The sequence below is a fragment of the Hyperolius riggenbachi genome, chromosome 8 (genome assembly GCF_040937935.1).
Source record: "Hyperolius riggenbachi isolate aHypRig1 chromosome 8, aHypRig1.pri, whole genome shotgun sequence".
In the NCBI taxonomy this organism is placed as follows: domain Eukaryota; kingdom Metazoa; phylum Chordata; class Amphibia; order Anura; family Hyperoliidae; genus Hyperolius; species Hyperolius riggenbachi.
Window position 1 is genome coordinate 90,509,141 of NC_090653.1, and position 20,986 is coordinate 90,530,126.

Below are 20,986 nucleotides of genomic sequence, written 5' to 3' on the forward strand. Positions count from 1 at the left end.
CACTGCGCCTGCGTTTCCGTGTCCTCGCTCCCGCTGATGTCACCAGGAGTGTACTGCGCAGGCACAGACCATACTGGGTTTTGTGCTATACACTCCTGGTGACATCAGCGGGAGCGAGGACACGGCAACGCAGGCGCAATGGTTTTCAGACTTTAAAGTCTGAAATTCCAGAAGTGAAATAGAGGCGGGGCCAGAGCATTGGGGAGTGGCTGCGCAGGCACAGCATGTCTGTGGGGGACCATTAGAAGCCCTGGGTAACTTCAACTCATTTTTCCCCGACCCTCCTACAGTATCCCTTTAAGTCCCCCACATAGTGCAGCTGAGAACAGTGCAGCTAACAGGCATGCTTTTCAGCTCGAGATAACAAACATCTTGATAGGGTTAATTTAGTCTTTTCTGGGGAGTTCCTATTACATGTAGAGTGGATTTAAACTCTGAACTTCCTCTCTGCTCTAAATAATTAGCCACAGCATGATAACCTTTATGAAAAAATCTCTTCATTACAATTTATGGAAATCCTTAAAAAAAGAACCTGAAATTTTGCTTGGTTTCAGGTTTTTCATTTTTGCAGAAGGCACTAAAAAGAGTTAAGCCTCAGTGGTTCCTATATGGAGAGCTGCCTTGGCAGAGCTCTTCTGCACCCAGTTAACAGTTACTGATAAGACCTAATTAGACAGGTTGCTCTGCCTAAACAAACACAAAGAAGGCAATATCTTCAGCAACTGTATGTGGGATAAAGACTTTTCATTGTGTGCTGTACAAGAGTTCGGTCCCACCTTAACAGTGGACAATAGTTATCCTGGACCAATAAGGCTACGCCATTAGAAAAGTTAGAATAACATTCTGGTTATTGTAAATGCTCATTTGTGACTGGTTATCTTTATATCTCATGGAGATTTCAGGCCTAGTGGAAAGGGAACAGACCCTTGTTATTGCTTTACTTCTACCATTTTGTTTCGGCTACATCCTATGACGTCGACACACTTATTCATGTAGAAATAATCCCTGTTTTCCGCACACACTGTGTACTCTGGCCAGCACTTTATCTTTTGTGAGTTCTTTGGTGACGGATGAGGCAGGACTTCTGGCTGAAGCGCTTATTGCATTCGTCACATTTAAAGGGACGCTCCCCAGTATGGATCCTTTGGTGTTGGATTAACACTGAGTTCTGGATAAAGCTTTTGTCGCACTCATTGCACTTATAAGGTCGCTCTCCAGTGTGCGTTCGCTGGTGGGTGATCAGGTGGGAGTTCCGGCTGAAACTTTTGGAGCAGAGAGTGCACTTGTAAGGACGTTCCCCTGTGTGGATCCGGTGATGTTTGATCAGGTTGGATTTGACAGTAAAGCTTTTATCACACTCTGAGCACTTGTATGGTCTGAGCTCCCCTGACTTGCCTTGCCTGGGCTCAATGCTCGGGCTCAAGAAGGACTTATCGAAAAAGAACCAGCTGTAAGGACTGTCTATTTGCTGCACCGCTGTGATGGGGTTCAGCGCCCTACCGTCAGAGTTAGATAATAAAAAACCATTGGATGATGCATCTCTTGCTGTCCATGTGGATGATGGGTATAATTCACCGTTTATATTTTTACTGAAACACTGAGACAGGCTGTACGTTCTACAAACAGGCTCTTGAAGGGTCACTTGGTCATTCCATTTGTCGAGGTTGTCCTCTACAAGGTTACTGCTTCGGGGAATATTATCTGAAAAGAAAACCCAAAGTGTTACGACTAACTAAACGTACACTTCAGATACTGAGCTCCAGCATGCAGGCACTCACATGAGCTGGGGTATTCATTCATCTCTCCTTCCTCTGACTCTGGGCTGGATGATAAATACTGATGATCCTCGTCAGGGGTTGACAACACATCATTATCTACCCGTCCATAATCTAAAAAATAAATAAGAAACATGGGTGCATAAATGCCACTCTTATGAATTTCCAAAGGCTCGTACACACGTGCAACTTTTCCCCCCCAACGATCGTCCAAATTTGGTCTGCTGGACAATAGTTGGGCGTGTGTATATGTGAAAAATGACTAGACGAGCGACTGATAACAGGAGCTTTACCTAATCAAATGCAATTGTCATAAAGATTCACCTTTCCACACGCTCTTCCGATGCAGCCCCACTGTGTCGTTCTCTCCACTGGCTACCCATTACCCAGAGGATCCAGTTCAAACTCCTGACTCTAATGTTGGGAATACAAGGGTCGATCTGGCGACCGATTAGCCGCCGGGTCGACCCCAGCCACGTCCCCGCTCGTCTGCGCGGATCGATTACCGCTCGTCCCCGCCGGCGTTCCTTATCAGCCACTCGATTCCCTGCCATTGTCCGCTGGCGGGGTTCGAGCGGGCGGGGTTCGAGCAGCGTGATCGGACCAGCTGAATATTATCAGCTGGCCGGATCAGCTGCTCGATACACGGTACAGAAACGTACCGTGTATCCCCAGCATAACATACAAAGCCCTTCATGAGTTGTCCCCTCCATACATCTCCTCACTAATCTTTAGAAATTGTCCCTCCCGCAACCTTCGCTCCTCCCAAGAAATTCCCCTGGCCTCTAAGCTGATCACCTCCTCTCATGCTCGCATCCAGGACTTTACACAAGCATCATCCCTTATCTGGAACTCTCTTCCACAGCCTGTACGTCATGCTCCAAACCTGGACATCTTCAAACTCACTCTTAAAGAGGAACTCGAGCCTAAACATACTGTCATTAAGTTACATTAGTTAGGTTAATTAAAATAGATCGGTAATATAATCTCTTACCCACCCTGCTTTAAAAGAACAGGCAAATGTTTAATTTCATGATGGCAGTTATCTTTTTGGTTGAAAGGAGGTGACAGGGAGCATGAAACACAGTTCCAACTGTCCTGTGTCCTGAGCACCTCTCCCAGTTGCTAGGCAACGTGAACAACAACATAAGAAATCCCATCATGCTCTGCACAGCATCAGGGAAAAAAAGCCTGAGCTTTTTTCTTTGATGGGTGGAGCTTAGCTAAAAATGCAGCAAAAAATGATGCTTTGGTAAGAAAAACAAAGTTCTGATGCTGTGAAACTGTTAAAGAAACACCACGCCTTTTCAGTGCTGCTGAGTAGATTTTTAGTCCGGAGGTTCACTTTAAAACACACCTTTTCAGACAAGCTTATAACATTCTATAGCCCTTATTTACTTATCTGTTCACAATGTAATCAGAGGCAAAATGTCACTGCTTCATCCATCCTCCTCCCCCTTACCTAGTGTGTCATCTACTACCCTTTAGATTGTAAGCTCGCAAGGGCAGGGTCATCCTCCTAAAGTTTACAACAATTACAGCACCCTGATACTGCGCTCATATGCTGAGTCAGGTGTTAAGTAGGTCACCTCTAAAATATATAAAATATAATGACTCAAACATTCATCAAACATTCATATTACAGGTGCTAAATTCTAAATAAAACACATTGGCAGGTAGTAACCACATGTATAATGTCCTTGCTCATATAATGGTTATCATGTGGGAGCGCTCTTCCTAGATGCATGCAACCATCAAAATAAAGTTCTTCAGTGAAATGGTTAAGCGCTCTTCTCTGCCTGCTCCTTCTTAAACACAGCGAATATGTCATATAATGAAAAAGCCCCCCCTTCGGGGAAAGACTCACCAGACTTCTAGGCCTCCAAGGCCAATGCTCGCATTCGGGGTATTGGCCACCCCGCAGCCTCTCTGGCAGTCCTCTCTCGGCTATTCCCAGTCTGTGTAATCAAAAAACGAATTCCACATCGCGTAAAAGCGTACCAGTTTATTTAAAAAATGGTTAAAAACAAATCAGTGGTGTATAACCACTCATTGGGTCAAAAAACTTCATCAAGAAATGAAAAACAGCCAGCCCCTTGTTTGACAAACTACCTGATTCCAGGTACAGTGGTATGCAGAGATGAGATGCACTAAGCTTGTGACAAGGCGCACGCCTCTGTCATCTAGCGTCCCTCTGCGCAATATCTTACTGACTAGTGCTCTAAAAGATACTGAGCCTACTGCACACAGACAATCCCGCCGCGTCCAGCGAGCGTCGTGCGCTATGACGTCACTCTGTGGCTCCGCCCAACGTTTCGTTGCCCTAGCAACTCCTCAGGGGCTCAGCTCAGAGTGCATCTCATCTCTGCATACCCCTGTACCTGGAATCAGGTAGTTTGTCAAACAAGGGGCTGGCTGTTTTTCATTTCTTGATGAAGTTTTTTGACCCAATGAGTGGTTATACACCACTGATTTGTTTTTAACCATTTTTTAAATAACCCGGTACGTTTTTACGCGAGCAGGCAGAGAAGAGCGCTTAACCATTTCACTGAAGAACTCCTAAAGTTTACGTTTTTTGTCACAATATTTGTGCTGCTTGGGACTCTGCTGTACATTTTTTAATTGTATCTTCAGTAGCGTTCCTACCGAAGGGCGCAGGGGGGCGTGGCGCACCGGGTGCCAGACAGCCAGGGGGGTGTCGCCACGACCCCCCTACAGCTGACTAAGGAGGGGAAGAGCAGCGCTAGGAGGAGGGGTGACAGCAGGGATAGCGGCGGGGAGGGGGGAAATATCCCCCCCTCACCTGGGTCCCCTCCTTCTGCCTCTCTTCTCCCCCAAAAAATGCGGGCAGCGGGCCGGGGGCAGTGGGCAGCGAGCAGGCTGGCGCGGAGAATACTCACGTTACTTCCGCGTATCAGCCTGGAACGCTGCGTCGCCGTCACGTGCCTCTACTGCGCCTCCAATGATTGGAGGCGCAGAAGAGGCACGTGATGGCGAAGCAGCGTTCCAGGCTGATACGCGGAAGTAACGTGAGTATTCTCCACGCCAGCCTGCTCGCTGCCCACTGCCCCCGGCCCGCATTTTTGGGGGGAGAAGAGAGGCAGAAGGAGGGGGACCCAGGTGAGGGAGGGGGGGGATATTTCCCCCCTCCCCGCCGCTATCCCTGCTGTCACCCCTCCTTCTAGCTACACGGGGGGCGGGGGGGGGGGAGGGAAGCACTATACCACCTAAACTGGGGGCCACTATTCCACCTAAACTGGGGGCCACTATATTACCTATACTGGGGGGGGGGGCACCATACCAGCTACAATGGAGGCAACTATACTATCTAAACTGTGGGCCACTATACTAGCTATACTGGAGGGCAGCTGTACAGGGGCCACTATACTAGCTACACTGGGGGCAGCAACACTACCTACATTGGGGGCAGCAGCTATGCTGCCTATCCTGGGGGCAACTATACTAGCTATATTGGGGCAACTATACTACCTTCACTGGGGGCAACTAGCTACTTATACTGGGGGCAACTGCTAGCTACCTATACTGGTGGCAGTGGCGGCACGGGGGGGGGGGGGGGGGGGGGGGTGCACCCCCCAGCGTGAACTGACTTTCGGCATCTAATAGATGCCGTATCAGTTCACCGCAACGGCAGAGCAGGGCTATAGTAAAATGTCCGAAGCCCTGCTCTGGAGACTTTGGGAGTTGCCGGCTGCAGAGGATCGTGGGAGCTGCGCACTGGACAAAGGCCGGAACAGGAGCTCTGCTGCAGGTGAGTAAATGTTTTTTTTTTTTTATTTATATTAGCAGCCAGGGGTAGCGTTTATGTTCTGGGCAAATCTGCCGACATGATTGCATGTATTTTCTGGGCAAATCTGCCGACATGATTGCATGTATTTTCTGGGCAAATCTGCCGACATGATTGCATGTATTTTCTGGGCAAATCTGCCGACATGATTGAACGTATTCTCTGGGCAAATCTGCAGACAGGATTGCATGTATTTTCTGGGCAAATCTGCCGACATGATTGCATGTATTTTCTGGGCAAATCTGCCGACATGATTGAACGTATTCTCTGGGCAAATCTGCAGACATGATTGCATGTATTTTCTGGGCAAATCTGCCGACATGATTAAACGTACTCTCTGGGCAAACCTGCAGACATGATTAAACATATTCTCTGGGCAAATCTGCAGACATGATTGAACGTATTCTCTGGGCAAATATGCAGACATGACGTGTATTTTCTTGAGAAAACCTGCACAATTATGTGAATTTTCTGGGGAAAGGGTCACCAAAACTTGGGTCCACTGTCTTTGCGTTGCACTTTTAAAGGGAACCCGAGGTGAGAATAATATTGAGGCTGCCATATTTATCTCCTTTTAAGCAATACCAGTTGCCTGGCTGCCGTGCTGGTCCTCTGCCTCTAATTCTTCCAACCACAGACCCTGAACAAGCATGCTTGTTTCTGGTGTGATTCAGTTCACTACTGCAGCCAAATAGATCAGCAGGGCAACTAGTATTGTTTAAAAGGAAATAAATATGGCAGCCTCCATATCACTCTCACCCAGGTTCACGTCAAATTACAGTTCGCTCTACCCTCATCCGGTCATGGCCACGCCCATTTTTTGCCGTGGCTATAGCGCCACCCATTTTTTGCCCCTTTACTTTTTTTTTTGGGGGGGGGGGGGGGGGGGGTGTCTTATAATACCCAGCACCGGGTGTCAAATGCCCTAGGTACGCCACTGTATCCATGTTCCCCTTGTCGTCTTATTGTGCTTTGTAAAGCGCTGCAGAATATGTTGGCGCTATATAAATAAAAAAAAAAAAAAATAATAATAATAAAAAAGATTTAATTAAAGAGAGTCTGAAGCGAGAATAAATCTCGCTTCAGAGCTCATAGTTAGCAGGGGCATGTGTGCCCCTGCTAAACCGCCGCTATCGCGCCGCTAAACGGGGGTCCCTTCACCCCCAAATCCCCTCGGTGCAGCGGGGGAGCGCTATTGCGCCGCTAAACGGGGGTCCCTTCACCCCCAAACCCACCCCCGCAAGGCTCTGTCGCAGACTTGGTCGTTCATGCTTCCATCTGCTGAAAAGCTTTATGGAGATGAAGATTTCATTTTTCAGCACGACCTGGCACCTGCTCACAGTGCCAAAACCACTGGTAATTGGTTTACTGACCATGGTATTACTGTGCTCAATTGGCCTGCCAACTCTCCTGACCTGAACCCTATAGAGAATCTGTCGGATATTGTGAAGAGAAAGTTGAGAGACGCAAGACCCAACACTCTGGATGAGCTTAAGGCCGCTATCGAAGCATACTGGGCCTCCATAACACCTGAGCAGTGCCACAGGCTGATTGCCTCCATGCCACGCCACATTGAAGCAGTCATTTCTGCAAAAGGATCCCCGACCAAGTATTGAGTGCATAACTGAACATAATTATTTGAAGGTTGACTTTTTGTTTTAAAAACGCTTTTCTTTTATTGGTCGGATGAAATATGCAAATTTTTTGAGATAGGAATTTTGGGTTTTCATGAGCTGTATGCCAAAATCATCAATATTAAAACAATAAAAGGCTTGAACTACTTCAGTTGTGTGTATTTGAATCTAAAATATATGAAAGTCTAATGTTTATTAGTAAATTACAAAAAATAATGAACTTATCACAATATGCTAATTTTTTGAGAAGATCCTGTATAATAAATAGGAAAAAGACACCGAGAACCCAATATGGTGTAGTATGCTCAGGACAATAGTGGATAATGTAATGTGAGAAGGTTATACTCACAAACAAGGGTTACCGCTGAGGCAACCACTGTGAATGCAGGTGAGGAGATTAGACCTGTCCTCACTCAGGGTTAAGAAGTCGCTCTCTGTAGATAGAAGAAAGGTAGGGGTGGGTCCCCCTTCCACCAAGGGTGGACACTATAATGACTTTGATGAACAGAGGCGCCAGCAGAATAAAAACAACAATTAAAATTTTTAAATATGCTGGGGAGGCAGTGGTGGACTTACCTCCGAAAGCAGACTAGACTACTTGTCTGACATAAACAAACACTTTATTAGTACCCCAATAGATGCAACGCGTTTTGCAGGACCAAGCCCGCTTCATCAGGCAATAAAACAGGGGACAAAACAGTAGCTCTCAGGTAGCACATATAGCGCCTCTGTACCTCAGGTAGCACATATAGCGCCTCTGGTACAGAGGCGCTATATGTGCTACCTGAGAGCTACTGTTTTGTCCCCTGTTTTATTGCCTGATGAAGCGGGCTTGGTCCTGCGAAACGCGTTGCATCTATTGGGGTACTAATAAAGTGTTTATGTATGTCAGACAAGTAGTCTAGTCTGCTTTCGGAGGTAAGTCCACCACTGCCTCCCCAGCATATTTTAAAACTTTTAATTGTTGTTTTTATTCTGCTGGCGCCTCTGTTCATCAAAGTCTGTATAATAAATAATTGGCATAAAGGTGAATCAAGGGGAGTATTAAGTGTTTATATTGCTGCTTTAACCACTTCAGGACCACAAGCTTACACCCCCCCCCTAGTGACCAGGTCATTTTTCACAATACAGGGCTGTGCAGCTTTGTCAGCATGCTGCACAGCCATAACACTTACCACACAAATTATTTTTTCTTCCTTTTCTTCTCCTTAATAAGACACTCTTTAAGAGGTCTCTGATCACTGCTGTAATTTTTTTTCCCCCAAAAAAAATAAAATAAAATAAAAAGAGGCTTTTCCCTCCCTCCCTCCCTCCTTCCCCGTCCTAAACTGGCTCTGGACAGCGATCCGTTCTCTTTCCCGCCTCTCGTAGGCATCAGCCCATGAGAGGGTTTCATTCCCCAGCCGCTCTGAGGGACAGCCAAGTGTCCCCCGTACAGCGCTGCAGGAGATTGCAGGCTTTGCAATCTCCTGCAGTAGTAGATCCATGTGTGAAAAGGAAAAGAGAGATTGTGAGATTTCCGTTTGTGAAAAGGAAAAAAGATTTCTCATGGAAAAAGGGGGTATCAGCTACTGATTTGGAGAAGCTCAATTCTTGGTTATGGTTTCTTTTTAAATAGGATCATTATATATCACAATAAACATGGCATTCACAGTAGGCAGCAGGCAGCAAGCGTGACAGTTGTTATATCCACACACAAAAGGCTACCGGGAAGCAAAATATTATCAGATAACAATGTACCTGTGGCAGGACTGTCAGGCTGCACCAAATCATCTGAAGAACAAGCTGTGTAGCGCATTACTTCCTCCTGTTTGATCTTCTTTAAAATGTTCAGATTGACTGTAGGGTAACCTGAAAACATAGAAGCAGATAGCATGGATGTTATTTGACAAGACATGGGCTTTTTCAGGGAGCAAAATTACTGTGAAAGATTACCAGTATCCCTACGTAAAGGTAAGCGGATTAAGAATTCTTTGTAAAGTAAAAAGGGGGAAAAAAAACCAGCAGGAGACTTGGGCGCAGCCGGCGCCACCATAGACCGTAATAGGAATTAGGGCTATAGCGGCACACAGTGAGTAAATTCAGTGCCGTCAGAAGATGGAGCTGAAGTTACTTTTAAAATACTGCAATTCGGCCTCCAGCAATAGCTAGAAGTCGAATTACATCATCCCCCACTATCCACGTGTACCTGGAGGGGGAATAGTAATTAACGCCGCCAGGACTTGTGCAGCAGCAGGATAAGCCATACCGGCTGTATCCTGCGCCCAAGTCTCCCAGAGGAGAATTCTCTTGTACGCGAAGACTGGGCTCTCCTGAAAAAAAAAAAATAACATGGTTTAATTAATCTTAAGGTACCCACTAATACTACAATCTTGATCATACAGTCTTACCAAATCTATGTAGTAAGAAGGGTAAATTGAGTTGGATACACTTTGAATGGACACAGTATCCAGGGCTACAGTATTCCTTTCATAATACTGTATAATCTGCTGCCTCCTGGTGGCTTGTCTAGGTTTAGACTGCTCCCAATTACAATGCCATGCAGACAAACTAATTTTTACCAAGTGATATTAAGGCTTCGTAGTTTTCTTTCATGATATTCTTGTATAGATCTTTCTGCCATTCCTCTAGCATCTCCCACTCCTCGTCTGAGAAATACACGGCTTTCCGGTTCAGAGTGGTTGGAGTCTGGAAGACACAATATTGCTACATCAGTTTCCCTTCACGGACAAACCAAACAGAACTGTCACAGACCTTCACAGAATTTCAATGGCACATAGAAATGTGCAAAAATCGTACAGCAATGTAAAAGGAACATACAAAAAGTGTTCCCCGGAACAATTTCTTACCACCTCCAGCAGTACATTAATCAGGCAGTCTATCCGCTGATACGCCGTCCATATGAAATCAGACAGCAAAAATAATCCTATGCTCTAGCTAATAGTGTTATGCTGGTAATACACTTGCATTCAATTGGTGTCTTCAACGGTTATATATTTAGACTAAAAACAGTAATTACGCTTTAAAATGTGCCGAACTGATCTTGTGCTACATCATCCAATGCATGGTTGCCAATAGTCTAAAATTAAAGTCAAGGGAAAAAAAATATTTTGACAGAATAGGGGGAATAGTAGCTTCCTCAAGATATTCCTGCCAGTTACATACTCCTTAACGGAGTTATCAACGCTTTTTAAAAGAAAATAAGTGCTTCTTACCCAGGGCTTCATCCAGCCCCAAGCTCCCAGCATGTCCCTCGCCGCAGCTCTGCCCGCTGCCTGTACTGCTCCTGTGCGAGTGGCGCTATCACCGCCACATGGACCGGAGCGTACTGCGCAGGCGCAGAACTACTGTGCCTGCGCAGTACGCTCTGGTCCATGTGGCGGAGATTGACAGCGCCGCTTGCGCAGGCGCATGTACAGGCCGACCTCCAGGTTGGCCTGACATCATCGTGGGGATCGGGAGGAAGCGGCGGTGAACAGCTGCGGGCAGAGCTGCGGCGAGGGACATGCTGGGAGGTTGGGGCTGGACGAAGCCCGGGTAAGTAGCACTTATTTTATTTTAAAAGCCTGTTAACTCCTTTAAAGTAAACCTGAACCGAGTAAAATTATATAAAATAAACACATGATGTACCTGCAAATGAATATTACATACTTACCTCACCGTCAGTTCCTCTCAAAAGCTCACCATTTTTTTTTATAAAGGTGCCCATTAGCGGTACAATTTTTCACTAAATGTGATGTGACTTCACTTGAATGATCGTAAGTAATCTGAAGGCAACTATCGAAAGTTCACATTTTCTGAATGATTCTTTCTTCAAATGCGATCATATTTTCCAACTTTCGGATTGATTTTATGCTAAAAAGTAAATCGACCAAAGAATCGTTCAAGATTGGCGCCAATTGCGGCAGTGAGAATGCTGCCATAGGTTAGAATAGCACTAGCGCTTTGGTGATTAGCAGGAATCGCGCACTAAGTGTAAATGGGTCCTAAAAGTAACCCGAGGTGTGAGACCAATGGAGGCTGCCATATTTATTTCATTTTAAAGAATACCAGCAGCCTGGCAGCCCTGCTGATCTCTCGGGTCAGTAGGGACTAAATAACGAAGCAGGGCTTTTTGGCAACCCCGCAGCTTGGTGCGGCTATAAAAGTAATGCTCTCGTCCGTGTCCCATGCGTGGGTAATTCAGGAATCCAGCGATTGCCGGACCCAGAATTACTTCTCCCTCCGAGTTGCGACGACTCGGAGGGGAAATGGAATTTAAGACTCCTGAATCTGTGTGGCAGCAGGGAGAGCAGTCATTCGGCTCACCCTGCGCCAAAAAGCCCGATAACCAAACGGCCGTGTGAGCCTAAATCACACACCTGAAACTAGCATGCAGCTAATCTCAAATATGTCAGACAACTGATCCACATGCTTGTTCAGGGTCTATGGATCTTAGTATTAGTGGCAGAGAATCAGCAGAACAGCCAGGCAATGGGCATTATTTAAAAGGAAATAAACATGTCAGCCTCCATATGCATCTCGGGCTCCCTTTAACCCCCTTGGCGTTGATTCTTTCCGGATTTTAGGGTCTGAAAGCAGTGCAATTTTTTTGCATCCTTCAGACCCTAAAACCTGGAAAAAAAATCATGCTGCACAGCCCCAGCAATCACTCACCTCCCTGGCTCCAGCGCTGCAATTATGCCTCCATCCTCCGGGTGGCGCTGCAGCTCTAAAGTGAAATTGCAGACTGTCGTCATGATGACAGCCAGCGATCTCACCAGCAGGAAGCAGAGCCCCGGAGGAGAGGAAGAAGAATGCCAGCCGACGTCAGGATCCCTTTGGGAGGTATGTAGAAACGCTCCCGCTGCGCGCATTGCTCTGCATTCAGCCTCCGGCGGCTACCCCGAGCAGAGGTCGGGATTACCGCTCTTAGCTGCGGTTTTCCGCCCCGACCCTAGCTCGGGATTACCGCCAAGGAGGTTAAAGGATATGCTACTAACATACTGGTGATAGTTACCACAGGACGGAGCAGTGCTTTTCAGCGCTGCTAGATTTGGGCGCAGCCGGCGCCACTATAGACTATCATAGGAATCACATCACACAGCGCTCAGTGAGTAACGTCGGCGCCGTTAGAAGACAGAGCCGAAGTTGCTTAAAATCACAATAATTCGGCCTCCAGCAATCACTGGAAGCCGAATTATATCTTTTCCCCACTATCCATGGCGGCCTGGAGGGGGAATAGTAATTAACACGGCCCAGACTTGTGCAGAAGCAGGATCAGCCATATAACAGCTGTGTCCTGCGCCCAAGTCTACCAGCGCCGTTTTCAAATGTATGCACCACAGGACACCTTCAAAGTCTTGTAAAGTCCACATCTTGATGGGTCAGAGCAGAGAGACATGAGGGGGACATACACAGCATTTAGGAGGTGTGGTTTTAAGGTTTTGACTGATCAATGCATGTTTAGGGTTAAATACCACCTCCTGGGAGTTCTCTTACTTTTGATTTCACTGCAGTAAAGTGACTGGCTTGCTTCGTACATGTTTTTATACAGCTTAAATCTGAGCTGTGCTGCAGTAAATGAGGTTTCCAGAAGTTACATGCCAGGTATTTGGCACGGAAAGAGAAGGAGGGATTTACCAGTCCCCTGTTACTGCTTGTACAATGCACACACGCTCACTACAGAGACACTAAGCTATCTATTCTGACCCGATCAAGGAAGTATCATGGGGAAAGTGGCCACAAGCCAAAGAACACACGCTGTCAGTACACACTGTATAGTGGGGGAAAGGCAAACACAAGCTGCTATTCATACCTTTCTTTGTAATGCCCGGGGCACATGGGTGAAGCTTTCCTTCAGATACTGGGACTTCAGAGGAAGCAAACTTCTTCTCCACAGCTGGGGTTTCCTCGGATGGGCAGTTAGACCATCTTTCCCCTGTGATGATGGATTTATTTGAAAACAAATATAATTATCCATAAAAATGAATTTTGAGAATGCACTGCACATAGTGTCCAATTTATAGGGACATCAGAAACTGCACAGAATATCATTATTACTTATTGGTTTTATACAGGGGCAACATTTTTACACAGCGCTGCACAATAGATACATGGGTTAAAACATACAAGGTAGGACATACAAGTAGCTCACAACAAAACAAGATCATGCACATGATTTCATAACAGTAGTTCAGTGTCTTTGGTCACAATAGAGACTGTTCTAGTCCACAAGAAGGGTGTCAGACAGTGAGATTGCATACTCAAGCTGGAAACACAAGGGAGGAGGGTCCTGCCAGAGGCTTACAATCTAAAAGGTAGGGGTAGAGACAATAGGTGCATTTGTTGAGAGGGTGCCCAGCAGAATGTATTATGGTACTGAAGTAGGGGGCTATGCAAGCATGAAAAGGTGAGTCTTGAGAACTTATTAGAAGGTGGGCGCAAGTCTGATGACTGGTGGGAGCGAGTTCCACAAACCGGGGGCAGCCCTAGTGAAGTCCTGCAATCGTGCATTGGAGGGAGATATGCACAGTGTGAACAGGCCCAGAACATTGGAGGATCGGAGGGGGTGGGACAGTATGTGCTTGTGGACAAGATCAGATATCACCACTAATGCGGTGCACTGCAGTACAATGTGAAAACCCCCACTGCTGCATGTATTGTTTTTGTGCTGCCACAGTCACAGTAATGAATGGGACCAGCATCACAACCGTCATCATGACAGATGGCTATGCAGATAGAACAAGGCTAGTTACCTATCCCTTCTTCTGTCGTTTGTTTTTGCTAGTTACTAGGAATGGGTCAGAATTACCAAAGTCTGCCTTTTTTACATTAAAGTGAACCTCCGAACTAAAAATCGACTCAGCAGCACTGAAAAGGCCTGGTGTTTCTTTAACAGTTTCACAGCATCAGAACTTTGTTTTTCTTATACAAGCCTCATTTTTAGCTGCATAGAAGAAAAGTGCCCGGGCTTTTTTCCCCTGATGCTGTGCAAAGCATAATGGGATTTCTGATGTTGTTGTTCTCTTTCTGCTGTTTTGGTGCATTTTTTTTTTTTTTTTTTTTTACATTTTGAATTTGACATTTGAAGCCAAGCGTGTGCAGCTGGGAGGGGTGATCAGGACACAGGACAGTTGGAACTGTGTCTCCTGCTCCCTGTCACCTCCTTTCAACCAAAAAGATGGCTGCCCCCATGACAAAGATGGCACCCCCCATGAATCACAAACATTTGCCTGTTCTTTTAAAACCGGGTGGGTAAGAGATTATATTACCTATCTATTCTAATTAACATAACTAATGTAACTTGATGACAGTATGTTTGTTTAGGCTGAAGTTCCCCTTTAAAGTCAATACCGCCAACTTTAGCAGTTAAAGTGCACCTGTACCGTGCTCAATAATAAAAGGAAAGTCTAACATTACATTTAAAGAGAAACTAGAAAGTTGCTGGGTATTGCACAGGCTGTAGGACAGGCTGCAGCGGAGGGGATTAGTACTTGCTTTTTTTACAATTGAAAAAGGACAGAGCAGGGTCATCTACAAGGCAACCGCCTGAGGCCTAGTGGGCATCAAAGGGCCCAGCTGTTACTTACTAAATAGACTATAGGAGGAAGCAAAGGCTAGTACCTTGGCTTGAGCCCCATTTCCTCTTAACCCTTTTTCTGATGGGGGGGGGGGGGGGGTGCTGAGGTCAATTTGCAGTGCTAGTCCACTGGAGAACTGCAGTTCTGCTTTACCATGGGAGATAGCAAAAATATCAGCAACACGTTATTCAGCGGTGAAGAGGAAACTCACTTGTACCATGTGTTCTGTGGAGTCCTGTGATGTGGACTGGCTGGCAGCCTGCTCTGCTTCTAGCTTGGGACGTTTTTGCTGCTCGAGAAGATTGTCCAATAGCTAGATCAAAGGAACAAGAAAACAGTATGTTGTATAAAATGATGTTCTACTTATTTTACCGATTCCACTGTTACAATGTTCTGCCTTTCATCAGGTAACTACAAATTCTGCAAAATTCCAGTTTCCAATCAGAAATTGGCTGTCCACAGCAGAAATCAGAATTCCGTATTACCAAGACTCTGAAATTTTAGGCCAATCACAAGACACCAAAGTATTGGGACAATCAGAGAATCAGTATTGTACCACGGAAATCAGAGTTCAGCGGAATACCAATACTCAACATTTTTAGGCCAATCACAAGACTTGGAATTATTAGCAAAAAAAACCCTTTTTTTTTTTTTTTTTTTTTTTTTTATTAACCAACTTTATTTCCATTTATTTTATCGCCATTGGTGATTTTTTAGCGATCGTGTTTAGCGCTTCTATAGCAATGAAACGTGATTGCCGGGAAATCGCTTGAAAATGGTGCAGGCTATGTTTGCATTTTGCGCCCAAGTGAGAACGGGCCCATAGGATATTATTGCACTAGCGCTTTAAAAAAGTGCTAGCGCCTGAGCGTTTTGCCAAAAATCGCCGGCAAAAAGCTATAGTGTGAATGGGCCCTTAGACTGCCAGCTATTTTTTTTTGAAAAGCTACACGTCAGGGCCAGCTATGCTTATATTGTGTTTAAAAATGGTTTGCCCAAATCTACATGTACTAAAGTCTGCATTAGCCAGTAGGGGTGTTATGGAGGGGAAAATAATTTGAGCTGATTGAGAATTATGCCAATTATTATGATACAGAATTATTTCAATTATGATACAAATCTAAAATGTTAATTGGGTAATCAAATCTTGCAGTAAAACCATTGAATTGATCCATTTTCAAGCTAGGTAAATTTGCATAATCCTACATCAATTTAGAATTACTGTATTTGCATACTTCAAGTCAAGTAGAAAGTTGGCACTGAGCCACAACTTCGTACCTAATGTCTTTATACATCCATGGCAAAGAGATATGGGGAAGAAAAAACGTCCATGGTAGACAGAAGTAGTTTTGAACTAGTGTCCATGGTTTATGCATACAGAAACACAAAAGCCTATAGATGTTCATGGCAGTCTAAAGGAACGCATTTGTGTACACTGAAACCTTTGAAGGGGTTCTGTGGGGTGTATAAAAAAAAAAAAAAAAAGCGTCACTTACCTGGGGCTTCTACCGCCCCACTGCAGCTATTAATTCCCACGCCGTCACTGAAGCCTCCGCCGTTCACCGCTGCCCTGCTAATTATTTGTCTAACTAGACAAATAGTACTGCGGCTGCATGCGTCCTCGCGAGCTTACTGCGCAGATGCAGTACAAAGAGAGTTCATAGTTCAGCCGCAGTACTATTCGTCTAGTTAGATGAATAATTAGCAGGGCGGCGGCAAACGGTGGAGGCTTCAGTGACGGCGTGGGACTTAATAGCTGCAGGGGGCTGGTAGAAGCCCCAGGTAAGTGACGCTTTTTCTCCAAGACTGCTCTCTTTCACTTCTGGAGGGCTGCAGGAGTCTTCAGAAGCACTCGGACTTCCGAAGACGGGCCGCTCTGTACTGCACACGCGCGAGTGCCCTCTCTCACGCACTCACAGGTGCGCAGTGCAGAGCCGACCCCATCTTCAGTAGCCTTAGTGCTTTCGAAGACTTCTGAAGCCTCCTGCAGCGAGATATGAACCGGGGATCCCAGACTGGAATGCGGAGGCCGTGAGGAGACCGGGAAGGCTCTATAGGACCAGGGATCCCGGACTGGAATGCGGAGGCCGTGAGGAGACCGGGAAGGCTCTATAGGACCGGGGATCCCGGACTGGAATGCGGAGGCCGTGAGGAGACCGGGAAGGCTCTATAGGACCGGGGATCCCGGACTGGAATGCGGAGGCCGTGAGGAGACCGGGAAGGCTCTATAGGACCGGGGACCCCGGACTGGAATGCGGAGGCCGTGAGGAGACCGGGAAAGCTCTATAGGACCGGGGATCCCGGACTGGAATGCGGAGACTGTGAGGAGACTGGGAAGACTCTATAGGTCTCAGAGCCTTCCCTCTCCTTAGGCGAGTATTTTTTTTTTTAATTTTTAGTTTAACTTCATATTCTCTTTAACTTTTTATTGCAAAATTAGTAAAAAGGCAAAGGACAATCAAATGTTATATTTGCATAAAGATAAAAGATATTGAATATCATGTGCTATACAAATATACACTCAATCCTAAAGCGATATTAGTTAAGAATAACTCTTCAGCAAAGTTTTACCTGCTTTCTTTCATGGATTTTCAAGTGGTGTACTGCCTGTCGGCGCAGCTTAGGAGCACCAGTAGCGAATAGCGTAGGTACAGCATTCACCTTCAGTTTTCGCCTCGTTCGCTTGTGATTTGGTTCTGATGAGATCAGGGGGGAATCGCAGCCCAACTCAAACATCTCCTCTTCAAAGTGCTCCGAGCACAACACGTAGTGCCCGGAGTTCTTCATCAGGATGTCCCGCACAAAGTCCTGCACGTTGCCCACATCGGTGCGGCTGTGATGGACCCAGGTCTCTGCCAGGAGTAGCTCCCTGGGAAAGGAGTGCATGGAGACTGCAGAGGGAAGCTTGCCGCTGTGATTGGTGCAGCCATAGGCAAAGCAGTGAGGCATTTCCAACCTATGGTGAGAGAGACACATTTTGATGGAAAATTACTACAGTACAGTGTGTTTTAACTAGTTAAAGACCCCCCATCATCCCAATTGGCGTGGACGCGGCGGCAACCCCAGAACCGCCTAGCCCGCCTAGCGCCAATTGGCGTGCAGTCCTGGGGTGGGGTTTTGCAGGAGATCGCATCTCCGCTTGAATGACGGCAGTCTCCCAGCAGCGATCACCGCTAGGAGACTGTTACATGACGTCTATTTACTGTGTACAGTGCTGCGATCTACGGCATCACTGTACTGGGGACAGCCCCTGGGCGGCAGGGAAGCGATCCGCTGTCATAGGCTGAAGGCCTATGACAGCCAATCGCGCTGATTGGCTGGCGGGGAGAGGTAGGAAGGGCTGAGGAAATAAATAAATAATGTAAAAAAATGTAAAATGTAGAACACAAAAATATTAAAAAAGAAACAACATCCTGGGAGCAATCACAGCCCACCAACAGAAATCTCTGTTGGTGGGCAGAAGAGGTGGGGGGGGGGGTAATCACTTATGTGCTGAGTTGTATGGCCCTGCATCATGGCCTTAAAGCTGCAGTGGCCTATTTTGAAAAAATAGTCTTGTCACTAGGGGATTTAAGACCATGGTCCCCAAGAGGTTCAGCTAAGCATTCGGATTCTGACCCACTCAAGAGATCAGAGAACCACTTGGTTGTTATTGTTTAGAAACACATCTGCAGTTTGTACATCCTGGTGTTGTGGCTGCCGCTGCCAGCATCCTTCACCCGTAAGCAAACTCATCGATGAGAGCATCTGTGATCGGCATGTCAGCTGTATCTAGGCTCAGGTATGGAGGGAGTGGCTAACAGAGAGCATGGATGCAAATTACCTGGCTGCCCTGTTGATATTCTGCGTCTGTTTAGCCATAAACCATGAGCAAGCATGCAGATGTTACTGACTGAAGTCTAACTGGATTAGCCACATGTTTGTTTCAGGTGTGTGATTCAGACACTACCACAGTCAAAGATCAGCAGAACTATTAGGCAACTGGTATTTTTGAAAAGCAAATAAATATGCCAGCCTCTATATCCTGAACACACTTTGGCTTTTTGGACCAGATGAGCATTTTTTGGGCGAGATTAAAAAAAAAACCTGAAAGGTGTATGTAGTTTTGGAAACTCTGTGGTGGGGAGTTTGGAGGGTAGAAAGAGAGGCAGGAGAAGCTGACAGTAGTCATAACACTGCTGTATACAGAGTATTCACTGCTCATAATGGGTGGAGTGTTGGCAAACGGGCAGCCAAGGAGTTTCTTCCGTAATTACTCAGCAGAGTGCAATCTTGGTATTATTTAAAGTGGACCTCCACTGTTAATTCCAAAGTGAAAAAAAGAGCCAGAATGACACTTACTAGTACTGTTCCCACTTGTTTTTTTTTACCCAATGCAGCAACAGCAGACAACTTCATTCAGGGCTTGTTTCCACTGTTGCGACGCGATTTCGCCGGCATTCCGACGCTTGTAAAAACGCATGCGGATGCGTTTCCGCATGCGTTTTTACCCGCGATTTCGCGTGCGATTTCGCATGGCAGGGTGCTATGCGAAATTAACCATGACACTGCCAGGGCAAAATAAAATTGAAAAAGGTGCGAAATCGCACGCGAAATCGCGGGTAAAAACGCATGTAACAAACGCATGCGTTTTTACTATTAAATACATTAGCGGCGATTCGCATGCATTCCACTCGCAGGCGAATTAGTTGGATCTTTTGTGCGTTTTTTGACCGCTGAAAAAAAACGCACCTCAACAACGCTACAGTGGAAACAGGCCCATCCACTTGCATTACATGTGCGAATCTGCATGCGTTGGACGCATGCAGATTCGCGATAGTGAAAACGAGCCCTCAAGGATACCAGAGCCCAAACACAGATAAGAAACAGGGGAAGCAGGCATATATGGTGAGCTGTCCTGATGTTCACGCAACCTCTGCCAACAAACATACATCAGTGCAGTACCCCCGGCCTGAAGCGCTCTGTGCCACATGCATGCGCAGAGCGCTCCCGGTCCAGGGTTCCGTACCGATGTACACGTGCCGGCAGCGGTCGCGTGCAGCCAGGCCAGAAAGCCGCCATGCTCCCGACTCGGCCGTCCAGAAGATGGGACCACTGGGCTATTGCAAGTTACAAGCTGGCAGAAAGACCAGGGGAGCGGTGAGCATCAGTACAGCTCACCATACATGCCTGCACCTATTTCTCATCTGTGTTTGGGCTCTGGTATCCTTTAAGCAGCAGCGAAACAACATACTGTGATTGGTATTGCACTACTTCTTACCTTCTCTCTTCACCGCTCTGAGATAGGCTGGCTCAGTGGCACAGGTAGAAGCAGAGTACCGCTCTGAGATAGGCTGGCTCAGTGGCACAGGTAGAAGCAGAGTACCGCTCTGAGATAGGCTGGCTCAGTGGCACAGGTAGAAGCAGAGTACTGCTCTGAGATAGGCTGGCTCAGTGGCACAGGTAGAAGCAGAGTACTGCTCTGAGATAGGCTGGCTCAGTGGCACAGGTAGAAGCAGAGTACTGCTCTGAGATAGGCTGGCTCAGTGGCACAGGTAGAAGCAGAGTACTGCTCTGAGATAGGCTGGCTCAGTGGCACAGGTAGAAGCAGAGTACTGCTCTGAGATAGGCTGGCTCAGTGGCACAGGTAGAAGCAGAGGTTCCCTCAGGCCACACTTTGAGGCTCCTCTCACCCACTGATGACACAATCTCTTAGAAGTCTTTGCAGGCAGTTTTTTAGAAAGTGTGATTGGCTAACCAACAAAACCAGGATTGTGTGGCACAAAGGGGCAGTTATTAGATTTTTTTTTTCCTTCTACTCTGTTATAACGTCTTCTGTCTGAGCGGATTTATTTTCTACACCAGAGCTCCGCTTTAATGCCTGAAATACACGGGTCGACTGGTGGCTCGATTAGCCGCCGGATCGACCCCAGCCGCATCCCCGCTAGTCCGCGCAGATCGATTACCGCTCGCCCCCGCCGGCGCTTCCTTATCAGCGCTCGATTCCCTGCCATTGTCCGCAGGCGGGGGGGGGGGGGGGGTCGAGCGGCTTGATCGGGCCACCTGAATATTATCAGCTGGCCGGATCAGCTGGTCGATACACGGTACAGAAACATACCATGTATCCCCAGCATAACATGTTTGTTCACTTATTCTTCAAAGCGCAAAGAAAAAAAAAAAAAACATACGAGTCCTGGATTAGACACTTAAAGCAAACAAAGTCATAATTAC

The 20,986-nt window shown here is 46.5% G+C and overlaps 1 protein-coding gene across 2 annotated transcripts in view; it reads right to left on the reverse strand.

The window, feature by feature from the left end:
* Positions 1-346: 346 nt before the first annotated feature.
* LOC137528256 (zinc finger protein 75A-like) overlaps positions 347-20,986 on the reverse strand; it is a 29,442-nt gene continuing 8,802 nt past the window's right edge. The window contains exons 2-8 of one of the 2 annotated variants that reach the window (XM_068249539.1): positions 17,348-17,732; positions 14,994-15,089; positions 13,012-13,134; positions 9,776-9,902; positions 8,955-9,065; positions 1,779-1,889; positions 347-1,701 (exon numbers count right to left, since the gene is read on the reverse strand). In XM_068249539.1, the coding sequence (XP_068105640.1) occupies positions 1,043-1,701; positions 1,779-1,889; positions 8,955-9,065; positions 9,776-9,902; positions 13,012-13,134; positions 14,994-15,089; positions 17,348-17,725 (1,605 nt within the window). In that variant the 5' untranslated portion in view covers positions 17,726-17,732 and the 3' untranslated portion in view covers positions 347-1,042. Of the gene's footprint in view, positions 1,702-1,778; positions 1,890-8,954; positions 9,066-9,775; positions 9,903-13,011; positions 13,135-14,987; positions 15,090-17,347; positions 17,733-20,986 lie in introns of both variants that reach the window. The other variant, XM_068249538.1, reaches the window with a different exon arrangement.